This window comes from Zonotrichia leucophrys, chromosome 17 (genome assembly GCF_028769735.1).
Source record: "Zonotrichia leucophrys gambelii isolate GWCS_2022_RI chromosome 17, RI_Zleu_2.0, whole genome shotgun sequence".
In the NCBI taxonomy this organism is placed as follows: Eukaryota; Metazoa; Chordata; class Aves; order Passeriformes; family Passerellidae; genus Zonotrichia; species Zonotrichia leucophrys.
The window spans coordinates 5483798-5505155 of record NC_088186.1 but is presented as its reverse complement, the minus strand read 5'-3'; the positions used below and the strand labels follow the sequence as shown (position 1 = coordinate 5505155).

At 44.8% G+C, this 21358-nt stretch overlaps 1 protein-coding gene across 1 annotated transcript in view; it reads left to right on the top strand.

The window, feature by feature from the left end:
• Positions 1-21358, top strand: part of NUP188 (nucleoporin 188) — a 26112-nt gene extending 4754 nt beyond the window's left edge. Inside the window, exons 8-44 of the mRNA XM_064727380.1 lie at positions 65-184; positions 575-786; positions 1227-1341; positions 1565-1765; positions 2437-2526; positions 3158-3223; positions 3758-3877; positions 4309-4435; positions 4557-4712; positions 5066-5192; positions 5782-5869; positions 5949-6025; positions 6180-6294; positions 6628-6748; positions 6944-7010; positions 7431-7559; positions 7692-7825; positions 8182-8288; positions 9724-9930; positions 10289-10458; positions 10753-10822; positions 11425-11492; positions 12100-12295; positions 12764-12841; positions 13175-13260; positions 13765-13910; positions 15031-15212; positions 16205-16405; positions 17041-17133; positions 17268-17426; positions 17630-17767; positions 18155-18229; positions 18887-19096; positions 19729-19860; positions 19997-20067; positions 20238-20367; positions 20515-21358. Coding sequence (XP_064583450.1) covers positions 65-184; positions 575-786; positions 1227-1341; positions 1565-1765; positions 2437-2526; positions 3158-3223; positions 3758-3877; positions 4309-4435; positions 4557-4712; positions 5066-5192; positions 5782-5869; positions 5949-6025; positions 6180-6294; positions 6628-6748; positions 6944-7010; positions 7431-7559; positions 7692-7825; positions 8182-8288; positions 9724-9930; positions 10289-10458; positions 10753-10822; positions 11425-11492; positions 12100-12295; positions 12764-12841; positions 13175-13260; positions 13765-13910; positions 15031-15212; positions 16205-16405; positions 17041-17133; positions 17268-17426; positions 17630-17767; positions 18155-18229; positions 18887-19096; positions 19729-19860; positions 19997-20067; positions 20238-20367; positions 20515-20685 — 4755 coding nt within the window. The 3' untranslated portion in view covers positions 20686-21358. The remainder of the gene's footprint in view (positions 1-64; positions 185-574; positions 787-1226; positions 1342-1564; positions 1766-2436; positions 2527-3157; positions 3224-3757; positions 3878-4308; positions 4436-4556; positions 4713-5065; positions 5193-5781; positions 5870-5948; positions 6026-6179; positions 6295-6627; positions 6749-6943; positions 7011-7430; positions 7560-7691; positions 7826-8181; positions 8289-9723; positions 9931-10288; positions 10459-10752; positions 10823-11424; positions 11493-12099; positions 12296-12763; positions 12842-13174; positions 13261-13764; positions 13911-15030; positions 15213-16204; positions 16406-17040; positions 17134-17267; positions 17427-17629; positions 17768-18154; positions 18230-18886; positions 19097-19728; positions 19861-19996; positions 20068-20237; positions 20368-20514) is intronic.

Sequence of the window (21358 nt, the reverse complement as noted above, 5' to 3'; positions counted from 1 at the left end):
TAATTCCCTGCTTGTGCAAAAAGCCCACATGCATGTGAGAAGCTGATGGACTTGTTTCTTTTAGGCACAGTACTTCCAGTGCGTTGAAAAGTTGGACAAGGAGCTCGTTCCCAATTACCGCAAGCAGTTTGAAGCGCTCTACAAAGCAGAGGCTCCTACATGGGAAACACATGGAAATCTGATGGTATTTGGTTTCTTACTATCATTTCTCAAGCTTATAAAGTTATTTCTTATATGTAGTGTATTGGAAAATATATTTGTAGAGATGCAGTTAATCAGGACTTTTCTCCCGGTCCAAGAAACATAAAATTTGTTTTCTCTGTAACAGAACATACTTTTGCTCAGAAACAGAGTTTCATTAAACTCTGTTTCATTAAACAGAGTTTCATTAAACTCAGAAGCATAATTTCATTAAACAGAGCCATTTATGTGTAGTTGTTCATGATCTCTCTGGACCTAGAATGGCTTTCCTTGCCATTGACAGTGTTGAAATGCCTCCACCCTTCTCAGTTTCTGACTGCTTTGGCTGCCCTGTGAGCTTTGACATGTGATGGTGGAACTTTCCTTCGTGCAGACAGAACGTCAGGTTTCCCGGTGGTTCGTGCAGTGCCTTCGGGAGCAGTCCATGCTCCTGGAAGTCATCTTCCTCTACTATGCATACTTTGAAATGGCACCTGAGGAGCTGCTGGCCTTCGCAAAGATGTTCAAGGAGCAGGGATTTGGCACAAGACAAACCAACAGACATTTAGTAGATGAGAGCATGGATCACCTCGTGGATCGTATTGGGCAAGTGTTGTGTGTGTTTGTGATGTGGGTACAGAGCAAAACAATTGTTTTTCCTCAGGAAAAAATGCATTTATAATTAATGTCTTTGTTGTTCTGTGTGGGCCAAGACTCGAAGGGGGAATGAGAATCCTGCCATAGCTCCTGACGGCAGAGAGTTATAAAGGTGGAAAAGCTGTCTTCAAATTTCAGTGACCCTTTTTTGTCTGTTCAACCAGAAAAGGTAGTTCTGAAGATTGTATTTTTCCTGTACCAGCATTTCAAGACAAAATTTGGATTATTTTCCATTCATTTATTGTAATTTCTTATTGCTTCGAAGAAAGATGAACAAAGCAAACTAAAGGTTGCTTTTTGACCTCTTATAGTTAAAAAAAAAAAACCCTCACCTGAATTCTCAAATGAAGTTACTGATCTATTTGTTTTTATTCTTTTACTGCTTGTAGCTACTTTAGTGCTCTTATTCTGGTGGAAGGCATGGAAATTGACTCCCTCCATGAGCGTGCTTTGGATGACAGGACAGAGGAGCACAAGTTGGCCAACAATCAGCACATCCACCAGGTAAAACACTGGCAGAGTAACCAGCCCCTCCTCAAGCCTAACAATACAGAACTTATTGTGATTACCCAGGCTGTGTCTGTAAACTTCTGGTCCTTGTGCTTGTTGGCCAAGTGTAGAAACTGCCATCCACATGCCATGAGGAGGCCACAATGAGCTATGTGCTCGTTGAGTATGAATTATTTTCAGATCTCAGTTATTTTGCTTTTGGTTTGTCTCTGTGCAGGAGATGGACAATCAGCTGCTGCAGTTAGGGGATGTCTCACATCACGCTCCAGTGCTTTTGGCCTGGGCTCTGCTCCGCCACACCATAAACCCAGATGAGTCCACAAACATCATCAGGAAGATGGGCAGCACTGCTATCCAGCTGAATGTCTTCCAGTATCTGACAAAACTGCTGAGATCCCTCAGCAGTGGGGGCAAGAATGTGAGTTTCCTCAATTGTGCATGTAAGCTTCTGAAAGTCTGACTGCTCCTGATGTACAGCTGTGATGGGAAGCAGAGACTGAACCAATGTTCTTTTCAAACATGCAGTAAAGCATGTTCTGTCATCTTAATCTTCTTTCAGTGAGGATCAGAAATTGAGTTGGAACAAAACAGATTGTTATGTCCAGAGAGTTAAGTAAAGCTTTGTTAAGCAAGGAACTACATCTCACTTGAGCAGAATAGACTCCAGTTAATCAAAGTTCTTGGTTTGCCTTTATATGTGTATTTGCCATTGTGGATCTTGAGTATTGGATGATTTAACTCTGCACTATTCTCTGTATAGGACTTCATTAGAAAACGTGGTGTAGTAGGATAAACTGCTTTGTAGATAGAAGCCAGTGAAAGCAAAAGCAAATCCTTTTGATTCCTAGAAGTGTTGAGTGCCATTTTTATTGTATTTTGATGCCTGCAAGGCATTTCTAGTGATAATGGTAATGGCAAGACTTCTCCTGTCAGTGAAATATTTTGTGTTAATATGGAGCTTAACTAATGACTGCTCCCTGTTTTGCAAGGATACATAAAAAGTCAGTTACTTGGTGTGTAAAGCAGAGTTACAGCATGTTTGTAATTCATATCTTTCCCATAACAGCCATGTTTATCCTGTCTTTGCAGTGTACTGCCAGCACAGCCTGTATGTGTATTTATGGACTTCTTTCCTTTGTCCTGACATCACTGGAATTGCATACATTGGGCAATCAGCAGGTAAGCATCCAAAACCCTTTGCAGTTGTTACATAATTTAAAATTACCTGTCATAACTGATGCTAATTGCCTATTAAATTGTAATCCTGCATTTCAGACTGCAAATTTGAATAGCTTTATGCAAAAATGCATAATTTATGCACATTTTCTTTATGCAAATTTGCTTTAAGCAATTTTGAAAGCTTTATGTGGCTTAGGGAGACCCAAATGAGTGATTTGCTGGTTTTCCTACTGCATTTACACCATGCAAATGTGGTAAACACCTCTACAGACTGGCAGATTAGTAATGAAAGAACACATCTTGCATTTGAAGTCCTATGGATGTGAAGCTAATTAGTGATCTGTTATTCCCAAAGCAATGGAAATAATACAAACTCCATTCTGAGTTGGACTGGGCATTTTACAGCCCTCTGCAGATATTGTGGATGTGTTTGCTGTGGTCAGTTCATTCATTATGAGGAGCATGGCTTTAGGTTGTGGTCTGGGGTGGGAGTGTTGGGTGTGTTTTGGATCCTGGAAGTAATTACATCTTGGTGGAAATTTAAATTCCAAAGATGTGGCAGAACCTGGTTGGAACAAAATCCTCCTGTGTGAAGTTGCTTTGATTTTTTCCATCCTGTCTTCCTTTGTAGGATATAATTGATGCTGCATGTGAAGTTCTGGCAGCTTCCAGCATTCCTCAGCTCTTCTGGAAGACGGTGAGTGTGTTTGCTACCTGTTTGACCTACCATGTTTATAAGTATGACCTGATAAAAGGTTCCCTTTTAGGAAAGGTTGTATTTGGTGAGTTGGTTTCTAGGAGGGCCTGAGGAGCAAATGTTCATTTGCCTCTATCTTTGATTTACTTTTGCCCTTTCCTGCTTTTTAGGTACAGCCTTGGCTTTACACTTGAAAAGGATACTGGAACGAGTGTTAATATAGGTGATAGTTGATAGCAGGGCTGGGGCTGCAAGGATTGAACTAACTGCTGGCAAAAGCATTGTGCTTATTTTTTGTTGTCACAGAATTAGGATGATATGTGATGCCTTACAGTCTTACTTCTTGCCTTATACTTGCAGACTGCCTCATGCTTTAGTCTGTGCAAGTGTGACCTCCAGTCACTGGAGTGATACTTTTGTGCATGATTAATGTTAAATTTACAGCTTAAAATAGAACTGTAACCTTGTGCTATACTGAGACCCTTTTAGCTTTTCTTTTTAGTAATAAGACATTTGTTCTGTTTCCACCACCAGGAACCTACTGCAGGTCTGGGTATCATCCTGGACAGTGTTTGTGGGATGTTCCCCCATCTTCTCACTCCTCTCCTTCAGCTGCTCCAAGCCCTTGTGTCTGATAAATCTACTGCAAAAAAGGTACAGGAACTCTCTTGGTGTTTGGGAGAGGATTTATTTGGAGTCAGGGATGACATGCTCTGTGATTCTCTCTTTCCATTACATGTGCTTATCTCAGTTGCAGTCTTAGATAACAGACATAGACTTTTGTCTAAGAACAGTGGACATGGCTCCTTCAGAGTTGTGTGCTGTTTTCTGGCTTTTAGAAAACTTTTCAGCTTTAATAGTTGAAGATTAAGATGCTAATTTTTGGGTGGTACTTGTCTGATTCATTAGATGAGACTTGTCTGAACATGAGGGCTGTGTAATAATGCTTTGGTAGGGTTGATGTATTAGAATGGTATTGTTGTACACCTCAAGTAAACTTGCTTGATACTGGAAATGAGCTGGTTGATAAATTTTTAAGAAGCTCTGGCTCTTTGGCTGTGTTGTTGAAGCTCTCTCTGATGCAGGTATACAGTTTCCTGGATAAAATGTCCTTCTATATTGAGCTGTACAAGCACAAACCTCCAGATGTGATCTCCCATGAGGACGGCACACTGTGGCGGAGACAGGCTCCAAAGCTCCTCTATCCTCTTGGTAGGAAACTGCACTCACCTTTTCTTACTGAAATCCTTTGGGGAATTTTCTCTTTCTTTACCTGCCTTCTAACTCATGGGTAAATTTGTGACTTTGTTTCACCTGCTTCTTCAATCTTTAGGACTAGGTCAGACAAACCTACGGATCCCTCAGGGAACAGTGGGCCAGGTGATGCTGGATGATCGGGCTTATCTGGTACGCTGGGAGTATTCCTACAGCAGCTGGACTCTGTTCACCTGTGAGATTGAGATGCTGCTCCATGTTGTGTCAACAGCAGGTGAGACAGGCTGGGAGTGTGAAAGAGAATAAATAATTATTAATTGGTGTCAATTTGAGGTTGGTAGTAGGACTGAACAGCTCTGAGTGCATTTGGAGGAGCATGGAATATTATTCAGAAACCTGATGATGATGATTCTGTAAAATGCACTGCAAAAGGCCAAGAGCATGTAGTGTTATGAGATAGACTTTAGATGAGGGAAAAGTTGAGATAGATAAACAAATGTTTTTTGATATGGGAAAGAGATGGTTTTGAGTCATGCAGATACATGGTAAGATAAATGTGCATTGTTCCAGGCTTGATTACTGCTGAAGTATGACTTTGTATTCCAACGTTTGGTTTTCTTTACCCAGATGTGATTCAGCATTGCCAGAGGGTCAAGCCCATAATTGATCTGGTTCATAAAGTCATCAGCACTGATGTATCAATAGCAGATTGTCTTCTGCCAATCACATCACGAATCTACATGCTCCTGCAGAGGTGAGTCCCTGACAGCAGAGGTAGCTGATTACTTATTTTGCCAAGAGCTTTACAGGATGTGTGTCAGTGCTTGAATTCCCCAAGACTGGGGAATTCAGCTCTCAAAACTGTTCAGGTTACACACAGGTTAATGTTTTGATACAGCAGAAATGGCCCCCTCCTTTACTTCTTTCCTGAAAGGTGTGCAATTTTATCCCTTTAAAGGTAATTTTGATTAGTAGCTATATTTACATGAAACAGGGATAAAACATAGCATTAGAGCAGTAACTCACAGGTTTTAAAACAGTTGTAATTATTAACTCCTCCCAGAGTTAACTGCCTGGGAATTGATGTTCAGCTGTATAATTATTGTTTGCTGTGACAACCTGCTGTCTTGCCAGCCTTGCTCTGGCAGTAAATTGATCTGACTCAGGTGTGAGGGGGAGGTGGCAAGTCTAGACTGAAAGTGCTGACTCTGGTGTCTGTATTTATCTGCTTAAATTTTATATATGTGTACTTCAGTGAGAGAGAAAGGAGCTTTTTGATTAAAAAACAGACTAGACCACAGGTGGCAGTGCTTTTTTTCATGCATGCTGTTTCTCTTTTGTAGGCTAACAACTGTAATCTCTCCCCCTGTGGATGTTATTGCTTCTTGTGTCAATTGCTTGACAGTCCTGGCTTCTCGGATGCCAGCCAAGGTGAGGAAAGGACCTGCTGCTGAGAACTAATACATTTATCTGTAAATCAGAGGGAGTATCTGTGCCTTTTCTCTTGCAGGTTTGGACTGACCTTCACCACACAGGGTTCTTGCCATTTGTTGCCAATCCACTGTCCAGTATGAATCACATGATCAGGTATTCCTGTTCCCCACCCCATTTTTTTTTTGCCTAACTAATTCATAACATGAAATAAGAACTTTTTGCCAGTGTGCAATCTCTGCACCTGACATCTCTCACTCGTGTCAGAATCCTGCTCTTCATGTGCTGAACTCTCTTGCTCATTTCACAGTGCAGAGGGAATGAATGCTGGGGGCTATGGAAACCTTTTGATGAGCATGGAGCAGCCCCAGGGCGAGTACAGTGTTACCATCTCCTTCCTGAACCTGGTAACAACTCTTGTCCGGGTGAGTCCTTCTCCAGTGCTCTGAGCTGTTACCATTGAGAAGTGAACGTGATCTCAGCCATGTCTGAGATCAGTCTCTTTGCAGCAGGGCTTTCTAAGTAATATTTGCTTAACTCTCCCTTCTGCACTGCTGTTTGTGCTTTTTCTGATGTGATTCTTAAAAAAAAAACCCATTTTGACTTGTCTCAAATGACTACAAAAGACTAGAAATTGCTTGTACATCTATGTCCCCATGTTCCATGATTTTCTCACACTTCAAAGACAATAAGAAATATCTTTCTCCAGAAGTGTCCTCGTTCCCCTCCTGGTTAAATAACATTTCTGTTTCTCCTAGGGACAACTTGGTAGCACCCAGAGCCAAGGCCTGGTGCCCTGCATTGTGTTTGTTCTGAAGGAAATGTTACCAAATTACCACAGATGGAGATACAACTCTCATGGAGTGAGAGAGAAAATCGGTAAGGGTGTTAAAGGATGGGGGAATATGAGGGGAAGGGAATAAAAGGGATCACCTGCCTTCTTTTTCTAGCAGCCATTTGGGATTTGCATTGTACAACTCCTGTTATTGTTAGGTGCTGTGATTTGTTGGAAAATACAAGGAATGAGGCAAAAGTTTTCAAAAACTTGAGTAGTCCATTTCATCTGTGTTTTAGGGTGCCTAATTCTGCAGCTGATCCATGCAATTCTGAACTTATGTCCTGAAATGGATCCTCGCAGCAGGTAAGGCAGGTGAGAGGTCTCACACCTGCACTAGCCTGGTTTACAGGGCAGGAATGACTGTCATCTTGTTTCAGTTTTTGAATTCAAATGACTAGGAGGGAGCTGGCATAGCTGTGTAGTTCTGGTTTCAGCTGTTTGCTGCATTTCTGAGTACAGGAAGGGTAGCAAAAGATTAGGGACAGAACAAATCATGTTGGTTTCTAGAACTTCTGGTAGAAAAAAGAAAAGAGCACATAGATTTCTTGGGACAGAATGTCATCCACTTTCCTGTTTGGTGTACTCTGGTGAAAGTAGAAGGGAGAGTAAAGGAAGGGTCAGTGGGGGTGTAGAAATGAGGTTACTTTGTGGTAGTTTTCTAAATGCAATGTGGCAAAATGCTTCAAGTGCTCCTGCTGACACTGTGCTGTGTTTGTGTCACAGCAATGCCCCCAGCCTGCAGTCCTTGTGCATCTTCAGCCTGGCCAACACAGAGGCAGGGCAAGCTGTCATTAACATCATGGGCATTGGGGTGGACACCATTGACATGGTCATGGCCTCCCAGTCCAGCAGGTGAGTGGGGTGTGCCTGTTTGGGCAGCTTCTGAGTGATGGAACTCTAATGGAGTTTCTTCTGTGAATGTTGTAGAATCATAAATGTTGGTTGTGAGCACAGTTCCTCACTCTGGTTTCTCTTTGGACACAGTGATGAGTCCCAAGGCCAAGGGCAGCTGCTGATCCAGACAGTGAAGTTGGCATTCTCTGTTACCAACAACGTCATCCGGCTGAAGCCCCCGTCCAGCGTGGTGTCACCCCTGGAGCAGGCACTCACTCAGCATGGTGGGTGCTGCCTGGGGCATCTGCAAATGGCACTGTGTGTCTCTTCACAAACACTGGTTAAGGTTTCCAGGTTACAAAAAGTGGTTGCTACTGATGGTCCCTCCTCCAAGGCATTCTTCCCCTCTGGGACAGTTTTTAAAGGATTAATCAAGCATGGCTTATTGTTTGCTGCTTTGTAATGAGGTTATTGTAATTACAGAATATACTAAATCAGTTGCTGTTAATTCCTCTGGCTGGACCCATACCATGTTCTTTTGGGAGACCAGCTTAGTTCTCATCTTCTGCTGTGGAAATCATTTGGTAAATAGTTACATCTTGTTGTTTCTTCTCTTTCATTTTATTTGTGTTCTCTCCAGGTGCTCATGGGAACAACCTTATTGCTGTCTTGGCCAAATACATCTACCACAAGCATGACCCTGCACTTCCACGCCTGGCCATCCAGCTGCTCAAACGACTGGCTACAGTAAGATAAGACACATCAGTGCTCCTTTGCTTCTCTCTTTGTGACTGATTCCACCACTGAAATTTTTTAAAATAATCTCCTCAGGCTTTTTTTGTATCAGGGAGCTTGGTGCAAGTCAGTTGAAGCAGGGTGGACTGACATCTGTAAGTTAATGCACATGAAAAATCATCTAAAAGATCCTTTAGTTTTTTGATGTGATCTGCTGTATCAGAAATCACTCAGCTCTCACTGGGAGGCATCCCATTAGTGGGGTTTTTTTGCAAAGTATTTGCACCTCCAGTTGTTCTCTTCCCAATTTTTGAGCAACTTTCTCTAGTCACACTCTTAAATACAATTCCTAGACCTTCCTACCTGGAATTGTACCATCTTACTGAGAAGAGCATCCTATTTAAGTTTTTATTGGGACCTTTCAACTTTTAGACTTCTGGACTTGGTAAAAATAGACTTTAGACTTATGAAGCCTTCTACACTTATTCTTTTTGTCTGCTAAACATGAGAATATTTGTAGCTTTCTGAAAGCATATAAATCCAGATATTGGCTCATTTATTTCAAGAAATGTAATTCCAAAACTGTTTTTTCCCTTTGTCTTTTCTATTTCTTTTGTAACCTTTGAGAAATAGGTGAGGATAGAATAGAATTGCTCAAGAGGAAAGTTTGGATCACTTGTCACATTTCTTCCTGCTTAATGACAACTTACTTTGATAGATTCATAGATTCAATATTAAATATTTTTGAATTTCAATACAATCACCTTTTAAGCATTAAGTGTCCGATTTTCGGCTGTTTGGATGGCCTGGAAAGGCCCGGGGTGGCCTTGGGGCAGCCCGCGTTTCAAAGGACGAGAAGAGGCTTCAGTTCTTTTCTCGGTCTCGGTGTTTATTAATTGTTTATCTAAAAGATTTTCTCTCGGCCCGACAGAGCTCTGCTCAGCAGCCAGCCATGAGCACACTCCCTGCCCTCCGGGCAGTCACCTATCTTTATACCCAAAGTTACGTGTACAATATTTATCATTTTTCCCCAATACCTTTCACCCTTATTGCCCAGTGCACTTTTAGTAATGACCAATCCCAAAGTGCCACCATCACCACAGAAGATGGAGGAGAAGAAGAAGAAGAAGGACAGGACACGCCCCAATTCCTCCATCTTACTTCTCTAAACCCCCCTGTACAGAAATCCTAAACCCTGTGTTTCACTCTCTAATTAACTAATCCCTTCACCATTCACCCCGGTGAAACCCTCCTGTCCTCATACAGGTGTCGTCTCCTGTGTAGGATCAAAGTCCAGCCACCAGACACTTCTGGCAACATTCCAGGACTCCCGAGCCCCCCAAGGGTGGTCTCGGTGACACCTCAGTCCTGAGGTGCTGAGATCCCACAATTAAGCATTGTGTTCCTCATGTTTATTTTCCCCTCTGGTGCTTGTTCCCATGGGCAGGTTGCTCCCATGTCTGTGTATGCCTGCCTGGGCAGTGACGCTGCCGCCATCCGCGACGCCTTCCTCACCCACCTGCAGAGCAAGATCGAGGACATGCGCATCAAGGTCATGATCCTGGAGTTCCTCACAGTGGCAGTGGAGACACAGCCTGGCCTCATTGAGCTGTTCCTCAACTTGGAAGTGAAGGATGGCAGTGATGGGTCAAAGGTAAAATAGCAGATTCTTGCCCAAGGACTCACTGGCTTTTTTTTTGTAACCTGATGTGCTTAATGTAAAGATAAATGCAGGTTGTGCTTATATTTAATAGATGTGGTGTTATCCAGTTTTGCTTTTTCCTGTAAACCAAAGAGAAACTTTCCCCAGTATTTCAAGGCAGATACTGAGTTAGCAACAGAACATCTGCTAAGACCAAGGGTGCCTGTGACCTGCTTTCTTCACTGCCTGTGCTGTTCTTTAAGCAACCTTAAAACACTCATTCATGACAGTCTGTGAGAAAGATGAAGATTTGTGTACAATGGACAACATAGTTCTCCAGCATTATAACCTCTTGTCCCCTTTGCTTTAGGAATTCAGCCTGGGGGAGTGGAGCTGCCTCCAAGTGGTGTTGGAGCTGATTGACTCCAAGCAGCAGGAGAGGTACTGGTGCCCTCCCCTCCTGCACCGCGCCGCCATCGCCTTCCTGCACGCGCTGTGGCAGGACCGTCGTGACAGCGCCATGCTCGTGCTGAGGACAAAGTGAGTTGTCAAGGCATTTCCCTTCCTCTTTGCCAGAGCACTCTTTCTGTGGTTTATCAGACTTTTCAGGGACATTTGCATCTTAGTGTGTTGAGGGTATGCAGTGTGTGGGCTTTGAGTGTAGATGAGAAGCCCCAGTGTGTCAGAATCAAATATATTTGTTTCTTTTATACAAAGCTAAATAAACTTGTATTTATCAAAGCATATTTTCTGCAAAGTTTAGGACACTCAAAATGCTGCTAGGCACATGGCATGAGGGAGATAACTGATAATACTTTTGTTTATGTCTTTTAGACCAAAGTTCTGGGAAAATTTAACTAATCCCCTCTTTGGGACCCTTCCTCCGCCTTCTGAATCATCAGAGGTGAGTTACATCCAAACAAAATGAAGGGATTTATGTACTCCTCAGGAGAGGTTTCTGAGTGATGTGTGTGGCCATTCCCTCTGCTTCCAGCTTCCTAAAGGGAGCTGTGACCAAGTGGGTTAAACACAGGCAGAAGATGAAGTGAATGCTGTCTGGCTTTTCAGAGACTGGGCAGCCATGAGCTGCCTTTTGAAATTCTCTGCTGTTTATTCACATATGAAACAAAAATAGCTGTGTGGCAGCTGTGGTAACACACACTTCAGACAGCACACCTTCTGCAGTGAATCCATAATCTGGGCTCAGACTGACTTATACAATGGAGGAATTGATTAGGTTCTTGTTCTTCCTTTCTGTGTGAGTTATTTCCTTCATTCTGAAAGCCCTGTGCTCTCACTGAAGAGTTCAAACTCTGAGCACAGTATTCTGTCCCTGTTGTCACCAATCTGTGGTCAAAATGGCATAACCATTGCTATTGTGGGAGAAATGAGTCTCCTGCAGAACTGGAGTATCAGCCAATCCCAAGTGGATGGGTAGGGATAATTTCAGTTACCCTGTAGAACTCAGATTTTGATTTTTTTTTCCACTCTTTTTTTTCTTCATAGCTCAGTGTCTTGGATACCTGTGCCTTAATAATGAAAATCATCTGCTTGGAGATCTACTATGTTGTCAAGTGAGTCTTTGGTAGTCTCTCCTTGATCCCTGTACTTGTTAGTTATCTAAACTGTGTGTGTTAACTCTTGATACACCATGTGGCCCTATGTGGGCAAAGCATTTGTAATCCTGTGAAAATCTGGGGGTGATTCATGAGCACATGACAAACATTGGAGATTCTTGCAATCACTAATTGCAGAAAGACATTACAATTCTTCTGCAGCCTTTAGGTGGGAATGTATCAGTATTTTCCTTGTATCCTGAAATAAGAATATACAGTATTTATTAAAACTAATTGTCAACTAAACTGAACAAACCTGTAGTGGTTGAATCACATTTAGTAGTTTTCTCCCACTTGATTTATTTTCTTGAAAGTAACACTTGTTTCATACATTGAAAAGTCAGGATTAACTAAAATCAGTTCTAAAAAAATCACAGCTTTTCTTCAGGGATCATGCTTTTCTTTCATATTTGATGCAAAAAGTGAGATTCCCTGCACAGCTCAAATATGTGGAATAACCTTCACTGGCAAGCTGTGTCCTTGGCTTTCCTCCCTGAATCTCAGAAGAAGAATATTTTCTGACCCAAGAATAACTGAGGATAACTTCTCCTCTTGATTTGGCCAGGGGCTCACTGGACCAGTCCCTGAAGGACACTCTGAAGAATTTCTCCAGCAAGAAGCGCTTTGCCTACTGGTCAGAGTACGTGAGGGCCCTGGCCCAGCACGTGGCAGAGACCGAGGGCAGCAGCTGCGCCTCCGCCACCGAGTACCAGATGCTCATCTCAGCCTGGAGGATGCTGCTCATCATCTCCACAAGCCATGTAAGGGCTGCCTCCTCCCCTGCACGAGAGGCTGAAATGAACATTTTGAGCAGTACAATATCAGCAGAATTCACTGGTTTTTTTTCTTTTGTTGTGTGTGTGAGCACAGTACAGGTTGGCATGAGCATGGTGCAGGAGGTTAGAGTGGGTGGTGTTTTGCTGTTTGATCATAATGAGCATATTGCCCTCTCAAGGAAGGAGGCAGTAAATAATTTTTAGAGGGTTTCTAAGTAATTTTGCAACCCTGACAAGCTTTTCCTGTGTTGAGGGAGGCAGGGATGCACCATTAAGCAATTAGTCATTACCAGCTTCTTGTCAATGGTAATGTAGGACTAAAGTGATTTCTGTAAAACTCAGCAGTTATAATATTGATGGATTCTTAAAGTAACAAAACACTAAACTGATTTTAGGCTGCTTAGAAGATGCACCTTTTGTTGTGCTGATTGATTATTATCTTTGTTGATTTAGGCTGATATCATGCATCTGACTGATTCTGCAGTTCATCAGGAGTTGTTTCTGGATGTGCTGAATGGCACCAGGGTTTTGGTAGGTGTTGCTTCCTATCAGTTCTTTCATTTCCTAATTGCTTATCTTCTTTGCACTATTCCTACAGATGCTTGTAATCTTAGGGTTTTTTAGATCCTGTGAAAATGGGCTGAAACAGAGACTCTCCATGAACTGATGAGCTGTTTAAACCTTTATTTTGGATGTGTCATTCTTGTCATCACTAAATGACCCTGTGAGGGTCCTGGCTCTGGTCCCCTCAGTTCTGCTGAAGAACAAACCTGCTCATTTGGTGCTGGTGCTTGGGCTGAGCATTTCTGCAGTGTTTCCACCTGTGACTGTTCCAGCTGTAACTCTTACTGTCCTTCTCCTTAGCTCCAGGTTCCCATGTCAGTGCCCTGTCTGCAGCTGGGGTCCATGCTGTGCACCCTTCTTCTGATCCTGCTCAAGCAGTGGAAACGGTAGGTATTTGGTTTGGATATTTTTTTAGTCACTGCTAGAAATAAAAACTTTGGAGGTCATGTTTAAATAAAAATTTGGGAGATTATGTTGAAGTGTTTTGCTCTAGTGAGAATCCCTTAGTGATCTGGGGAGAAAACTGAACACTTATTGTTGCATTCTCTTTTGGCATGTCAAATGTCTCTTGGTTGTTGGTGAAATTGTGAGAAATCTCTGGTAGCAATACAGTTAATTTTGTTTCCTGCTTGCTGGTGAGAAGTAGCAAAAGAGCTTTTGTGATAGTTAGTCCTGCTTTCTCACTCTCATTCTCACAATGAAGGGAAAATGCATTCTCTCATTCTGTGGAATGTCTTTAGTGAGATCCAGGTGGTGACTTAAACTTTACTCTCAAGAACCACTTATGTTTTTAGGGGTCATATAACTTATGATCCACACAGCTCATTCAAGCCAGTATATTTATTGAGGGATCTTGTCTAATCTGAAGAGCTCTCCCTTTTTGTTGTCAGCGAGTTGAGTTCTGTGGATAAAATCATAAACTCCTTGACGCAGATTCTGGAGGGAGTACTACAGGCAGATCAGCAGATGATGGAGAAAACCAAAGCCAAAGTGTTCTCAGCTCTTATCACTGTTCTGCAAATGAAGGAGATGAAAGGTGAGGTGGTGCATGTGCAGGTGTTGAGGTGCCAGGGCTGGACACTCCTTACCCCCAGCATGTGCAAGATAAACACGTGGTGCTGGTCGTTGTGCAGGGTGCTGAATGTGGTCACCAGCCTGGGGGACTTCTCTGCTTTTTTCTTCCCTTCTTTAGCTAGTTTTGGAAAGAAGTGAGGTTTATCATTCATTCACTTTATGTCCATGTCTTCCCTTCTCTTTTCTTTCCCTGGCAATAACCTCTGTTTGATCAGTTCAGTTCCTGTGTGTTTTTGGAGACAGCTCAGTGGATGTGTAAGTCAGGCTCTCTCAGGGTGACAGTAGAGCTTAGATTCTGACACGGATTCCTAGTTAGAGATAACAAAAGACCCAAACACAAGAAAGAGTACATTTCTGTGGTTTGTTACAAACCACAGAAACCAGTCTGGTCATTGTCCCTTGTGGGGCATCTGGCAGTGCAGTGGCACTTGAAGACCCTCAGTGAAATCTGGGCAGTATTTCTCTGTGCAACACATACAAATTATACTGTGATTAAAAGTGTGTCAGGTTACTTGTCTGTGTTCCTTATCCCATTGCTTTGGCTCTGCAAACTACTTTTTGAAAACTAAGTAGTAAGTGGAGGATTGGTTTAAAGAAAACAATTTTAATTGTTTTCTTTGCTGTTGAATTTGAGTTTCTAGTCATGCTGGTAAAAGGTGGGGCAATTTATTATAGTGGTTTTGATAAGAATGTAGTATTTATATGGATTCACAGACCATGGACTGCACCCAGTCTGCATAGGCTGATACCAGCAGTCTGGAGCAGTGGGTGGGAATTGCTGTGGTGGAATAATCTGTCCATAGTAGTGCTTGATTTGTGTTTTGACATGTCATGAGTTTATATGACTTTGTATGACAAAATCTACATGGTTTTATTATTGAGATGAATATAATCCCTTAATGTATCCTCCTAGATGTAGACATCTAACTCAGTCACAGCTGCTCTCATTGTTTTGTAGGTTTTGAAATGAGAACAGAATAAATGCAAATTCCAGGAAATGTGGCTCAGTGATGTTACCAGTTCAACTGGAGAGCTGAGTACACGGCCTGTGTGTTAACTGGTGTGTGTTGTGTGTGTCCCAGTGAATGACATCCCCCAGTACCCCCAGCTGGTGCTGAGTGTGTGTGAGACTCTGCAGGACGAGGTCATCGCTCTCTTGGACCAGACCCGGCACAGCCTGAGCGTGGGCGATGCTGCAGACGACAAGGACAGCATGGAGACGGACGACGCGTCCCGCGTGAGGCACAAGGACCAGCGGGATGGGGTGAGGGCTGCTCATCCACTCTGCAGTCTGGCTCTTCCCTCTAGACAAGCGTTTCATGGTGCTTGGAACAGCTTTCCTCTGTAGCCTTTTGTGGGATCTCAGCACCTCAGGACTGAGGTGCCGAGCCACCGAGACCACCCCTGGGGGGCTCGGGAGTCCTGGAATGTTGCCAGAAGTGTCTGGTGGCTGGACTTTGATCCTACACAGGAGACGACACCTGTATGAGGACAGGAGGGTTTCACCGGGGTGAATGGTGAAGGGATTGGTTAATTAGGGAGTGAAACACAGGGTTTAGGATTTCTGTACAGGGGGGTTTAGAGAAGTAAGATGGAGGAATTGGGGTGTGTCCTGTCCTTCTTCTTCTTCTTCTTCTCCTCCATCTTCTGTGGTGATGGTGGCACTTTCGGATTGGTCATTACTAAAAGTGCACCGGACAATAAAAATAAAAAGGATTGGGGAAAAATGATAAATATTGTACACGTAACTTTGGGTATAAAGATAGGTGGCTGTCCGGAGGGCAGGACAGTGTGCTCATGGCTGGCTGCTGAGCAGAGCTCTGTCGGGCTGAAAGAAAAGCTTTTAGATAAACAATTAATAAACATAAAAACCGAAAGAAGAACTGAAGCCTCTTCTCGTCCTTCGATACGCGGGCTGCCCCAAGGCCACTCCGGGCCTTTCCAGGCCCTTCAAACAGCCGAAAACCGGACCGCCTGCTGCCTTCAGAGGAAGTTTCAGCAGTTTCTGTATCAGAATTTTCTTGGCTCACATCAGTCTGGGAAATTGGCTGTTGCTTCCTCTTCTTCAGGTGTGCACTAAAAACATTGTCATGAGTGCTGATACAGCCAAGAGGTGTACAGAGTATAATGTGAGGGATACCAGGAGCCTTCATTTGTGATTCTGAGAATGATTGAACTTTAGGTGGTGGTAGTAAATGCTTTTGAGATTTTTCTTGGTACAGCCCTGTACCTACTTACCCTTCCTTGTCCCTGCAGGTGTGTGTTCTGGGTTTGCACCTGGCTAAGGAGCTCTGTGAAGTGGATGAAGATGGAGATTACTGGCTGCAGATTACTCGGAAAGTCCCTGTGCTTCCTACCATCTTTGCTGCACTGGAGATCAGCCTGAGGGTTAAACAAAACCTTCACTTCACAGAGGCCTCGTTACATCTGCTGCTGACCCTAGCAAGGACTCAGCAGGTGAGAGATGCAGAGAAGTGGGAGTGCATGGCTATACACTTTAAATAAGAAAAGTCTGTCTCATTTTTTATCTCATTATCCTGTCTGTGATGCAGCTGAATGATGAGCTGTAGATAAAGGGATATTTTTTGGAGATTGGCAAGCAGCAGGTCCTGTATGTACACCTGCTTAGTGTGCCTTGCATCCATAGTGGGATGTCTGGGAAAAGCTGAGCCAGCCAGACCTGTCATTTAGAGCAGGCACTTTCACTGAATGGATTCTGCAATGCAAATACCCCTCATTAAACCAGCATTGAGTGTTGGAACCTGCTTCTTCATTAGTTTTAATAAAGTGTTACTTATCTATTTCAAATTCAACTTATATGGGGCTTTAAGTGAAAACAAGGTTGTTCCAAGCCCCTTTGCAAGGATTATGTACATACCAGAGCAGGTGATAAATAGAATTTTGAGCATAGTTATGCAGGTTTGATTTCCCTTTTCTTGATGTTGAACTTTTAACAATGTAGAGCTGTGTGTAGATGAAAGTTCTGTAAAAGGGTGGTGACAGTGCAAAAAACTGAAATATCTGCTGCAGCACAAGTCTCTTCAGTCTCAGGGAGCAGAGGCACAGGTTCCAAGTGCAGTCTGTTCTTGCAGGGAGCAGCAGCAATGGCTGGAGCTGGTGTCACCCAGAGCGTCTGCCTGCCCCTCCTGAGCGTGTACCAGCTCAGCACCAATGGAGCCATCCAGGTGGGTGCTGCTTCCTTCATTCCAGCTGGGCATGCACCCAGAGAGCTTCCCATGCCCTCTCAGGCTGTGGCTGGAGGCTGCCAGAATGGTGTGGAGGGGAAATGGTCACTTGTTTTTGTGTGTGATTTGTTCAGACTTCTGCCTCATCCCGGAAATCCCTGGATGCGCCCTCCTGGCCCGGGGTCTATCGGCTCTCCATGTCCCTCATGGAACGTCTGCTCAAAACACTCAGATACAACTTCCTGACAGAAGCTCTGGACTTTGTGGGTGTCCATCAGGAGAGGATCCTTCAGGTGTGTCACAAACTGCCCCTGTGCTTCACTTGGCTCCTCTGTTCCAGCAGCAGTGGAGATGAGTCAGAAAGGGCAGATGCACTGAAAAGCCACTGCTGCCTTGGGCAGGGTTACAGTGGGAATGTCTGTGAGAGGAGGATGGGATGTCACCCTGTCTGTCCCTTACCTGCCATGGCCCTGAGCTCCTTCTCTCTCCTTCCCAGTGCCTGAATGCAGTACGGACTGTGCAGAGCTTGGCCTGTCTGGAAGAGGCTGATCACACTGTTGGCTTCATTCTTCAGCTCTCAAATTTCACAAAGGAGTGGCATTTCCACCTGCCACAGCTTATGAGGGACATGCAGGTAGGAATCAGAATATTACATTGCCCTGGAGTGCAGGGATTTGGTTGTCTGAATAGCACAATATCACTTTGTTATTACCCCTCCTGTAGTGGGAATTACAGCTGAGGTTATTTCACTGCCCATTCCATCAGTACCTGGTCTCAAGTAAGGAAATATAACTGTTGGGAGAGAGAGAAGTGGTAGCTTGGTAAAGTAAATTGGGTAATTCAATGACTTAATTTCAGTTCTTAGTGCCAGGTGATTTCAAGAAAATACTGGGAAATTAAGGGACTGCATGGATCCTTTATGATCACAGTGCTATGTTTGGATTTTCTAGCTTCCAGCAGTGGCAGTGAATAGACAGATTTGAGCTTTTCTGAGATTTCTCCCTGACTTTATTTCTTTCAGGTGAATCTGTGTTACCTGTGCCAGGCCTGTACCTCCCTCCTGCACAGCCGTAAAATGCTCCAGCACTACCTGCAGGTGAGGATCCTGCACCAAACTTCACCATGCTCCCTGTTAGAAGGGAGCATTAATCATTATAAAGAGTCTTGGATATTGAATGGATTATTGATACACTTCATGGTGATTATTGACACCCATCAGTAGTTAGAATTTGCATTTTTCACAGCCAAAAAAAAAAAGGGGCTGAGATTAGTCTGGACTCTGAAAACCTTTGGACTGTGTAAAGCCAGTCCTAGATAACCAGCAGCCTGTGCTGCTGTTACAAAGAGACTGCATTGCTGCAGGACTCTGGAGTGCCATTAGTTAAGCCACTGTTGACCTGGTGTCCTTAATTTGATTTAATTTGTTAAAGGGAGATAGTTCTTGTTCTTGGGACATCTTCAGATGCACGAGGTGGAGATGATGCATTGCTGCTGCAGAGTTCCTTCAGCATGGCTCAGGCTTGGTGTGTTGATCATTCTTTTTCCTGAGTGTGGAATCCAAACAGCCTCTGCAGCTGCCTCCCTGCAATGCAGTGTCTCCCCAGCCCACAGCAACTGTACATTCTCAGCAAGTGACAGACTTTGGGTGCCTTTTGTTCACAGCATTGTTTTTTTTTTTTTTTTCTCCAAACATTTATCTTAGTGCAAAACAATCCCATCTGTATCCAAGACTTTCTCTTTCCTTTCTCCACAGACAAAGAACGGCGACTCCCTCCCCTCCAGCGTGACGCCCCGCGTGCAGCGCAACCCCCCGGCCTCCTCCAAGCCCCCCAGCCCCGAGTCAGAGGCAGCAGAGCAGAAGGCCCTGCTCACAGTGCAGTACAGCCTCCTCAAAATCCTCAGCAAGTCCCTGGCTGCCCTGCGCCACTTCACCCCTGATGTCTGCCAGATCCTCCTTGACCAGGTGGGTGCTCCAAAGGGGAGTTTCCAGCGTTTCCAGGGATATTCTGGGTGTGTGTGTCCTGCTTGATGCAGTGACCCCACCTGTCTGCTGCTCTGCACAGAGCAGGAGGGCAGGAGAGAAGGAATTTGCCTTGGGAATCAGGCACTGCACAGTGGCTGAGCTTTTGTGTGATCTACACAAGGCTGTGTGTGTGATCTTACTGGAGCAGACAATAACCCAGTTGGGTTGTACCTTCAGTATATCATTCTACATGAAAAATCCTCTCACCATCCTCCCATGGTGGTGTGACCCAGGGCCTGGTCTCCAGGTTCAGAAAGGGAAGGTTTAATCCTTGACTCTGGCAGTGTCCTGCTAAGTGTTGGGTAGGGAATGTCCTCCTGTGTCTCTGGGAGCAGCCAGTACTTTGGTGTGCCAGTGATGGCAGCTGTGAGAGGAGAGCTGTGGAGTCTGATCATGCAGTGCTGTGCAGGACACTTTACTGCTCCAGCTGCACACCTGAGAGTTGGGAAATTATCACAGTGCTTCTATTTCTCCATATAAAAAGTGTGATCAGGGACTGGGTATTCCTGTTCCTATGGCAACACCATCCTCGTGGCCTCCTGGGTCTCACTCCTCTTTCTGTTCCTCCACAGTCTCTGGACCTTGCTGAGTACAACGTGCTCTTTGTCTTGAGTTTCACCACACCAGCCTTTGACTCGGACGTTGCACCTTCCTTTGGGACCCTCCTTGCCACAGTCAACGTGGCCCTGAACATGCTGGGAGAGGTACTGGCCCTTGCTGTGTCTGCGAGCACGGCGGCTGCAGTGATCCCACAGTGCTCCTTCAGCTGACACTCTGAGGAGCATGAGCGCTTCTTTCCCATCTCCTGTCTCTAATGCCTGTCTTTTCTTCCCCTCAAAGATGGATAAGAAGAAAGAACCTTTCCCTCAGGCTGCAGGGCTGAATATGCAAGAGGGAACCAAAACCCTCAAGTAAGTTTCCATTACTTGGTGTAGTTACAGCCAAGCAGCGTCCCAGCTCCTCAGATCAGAGCTGAAGTTTAGAAGCATTTGTTATCTTTGTACATCCCTTAACTACTTGACCTGGAAAGCAGAGTGTGCTGACCCTTTTGGCTGCTGCTGATGTGTGTTTCTGTGCACAGGTCTCTGCTGATGTTTACAATGGAGAACTGTTTCTACCTGCTGATCTCGCAGGCCGTGCGGTACCTGCGGGACCCGGCCGTGCACCCGCGGGACAAGCAGCGCATGAAGCAGGAGCTCAGCTCGGAGCTGGTGAGCGCCTGGTGCTGTCCCCTCCCTGCTCAGTGGCTCTGTGCTGCCATTCCCCAGCAGCACTGAACAGCCTCGGGCTGCTCGTGGTGCCACATTCCTGTGGGGCTCTGGTGGAAGGAGCTGACTTGCTGCTCTCTTTGCTTGCAGAGTACGCTGCTCTCCAGCCTGTCCCGGTACTTCCGCAGGGGAGGGCCCTCTTCCCCTGCCAGCGGGGTCCTTCCCTCTCCCCAGGGCAAGTCTGCCTCCAAGCTGGGTCCAGAGGGGCAGGAGCCCTTGTTCCAGCTGGTGCAGGCCTTTGTCCGGCACGTGCAGAGATAGAGCCCGTCCTGGCCCTGCCTCCCTTGTCAGGACCTGCAGCGGAACAATTCCCATCCACCACAGAAGGCATCACCTTTGGCAGAGCTGTAATGAGGACTGGGAAGGGAGGGAGGCCAGGTGTGGGCAGTGGTGTCACCTGAGCAGAGAGATCCCATGGAACTCTTGCCACCCAGGAGCAGAGTGAATGTAAGGAGAGCCCAGCTGGCTCCCCGTGCCCAGCCCACTGCACAGTCTGCTCACCCTGTCTGCCAGAGCATCCTGGCTGGGTACAAGCACTGAACAGTCAAAACCTTTATTTTTATAGCTTGTACCTCAGCTGGGGAAGCTGTGGCTGGGTGGAGAGAGGAGATGCTTTCTGCTGGGCATTAACTCTGCTCCTAACACAAGGTGCAGCCTGCAGCTCCTGTGTGGAGTCCAGCTAAGGCACACCCAAGGGATCAGCCAGCAATTCAGAGACCATCTTTCTACTGCTATTTTTGTACTGAATGGTTCCAGGCACGATGGTGTATGTGTGCTCACGCCTTCCCTGCACCCTGCAGTCTGTGTGTTGTGTGTGTTTCTGAAGAGCAAGGCCTCACTTAAGGTTTTTACGTCAAAATTCCATTGCTCCAGTCTTGCAGTTTTTTGTAACTGTGCCCTATTTATACTGATATTAAAACCTTTATAGACAGCA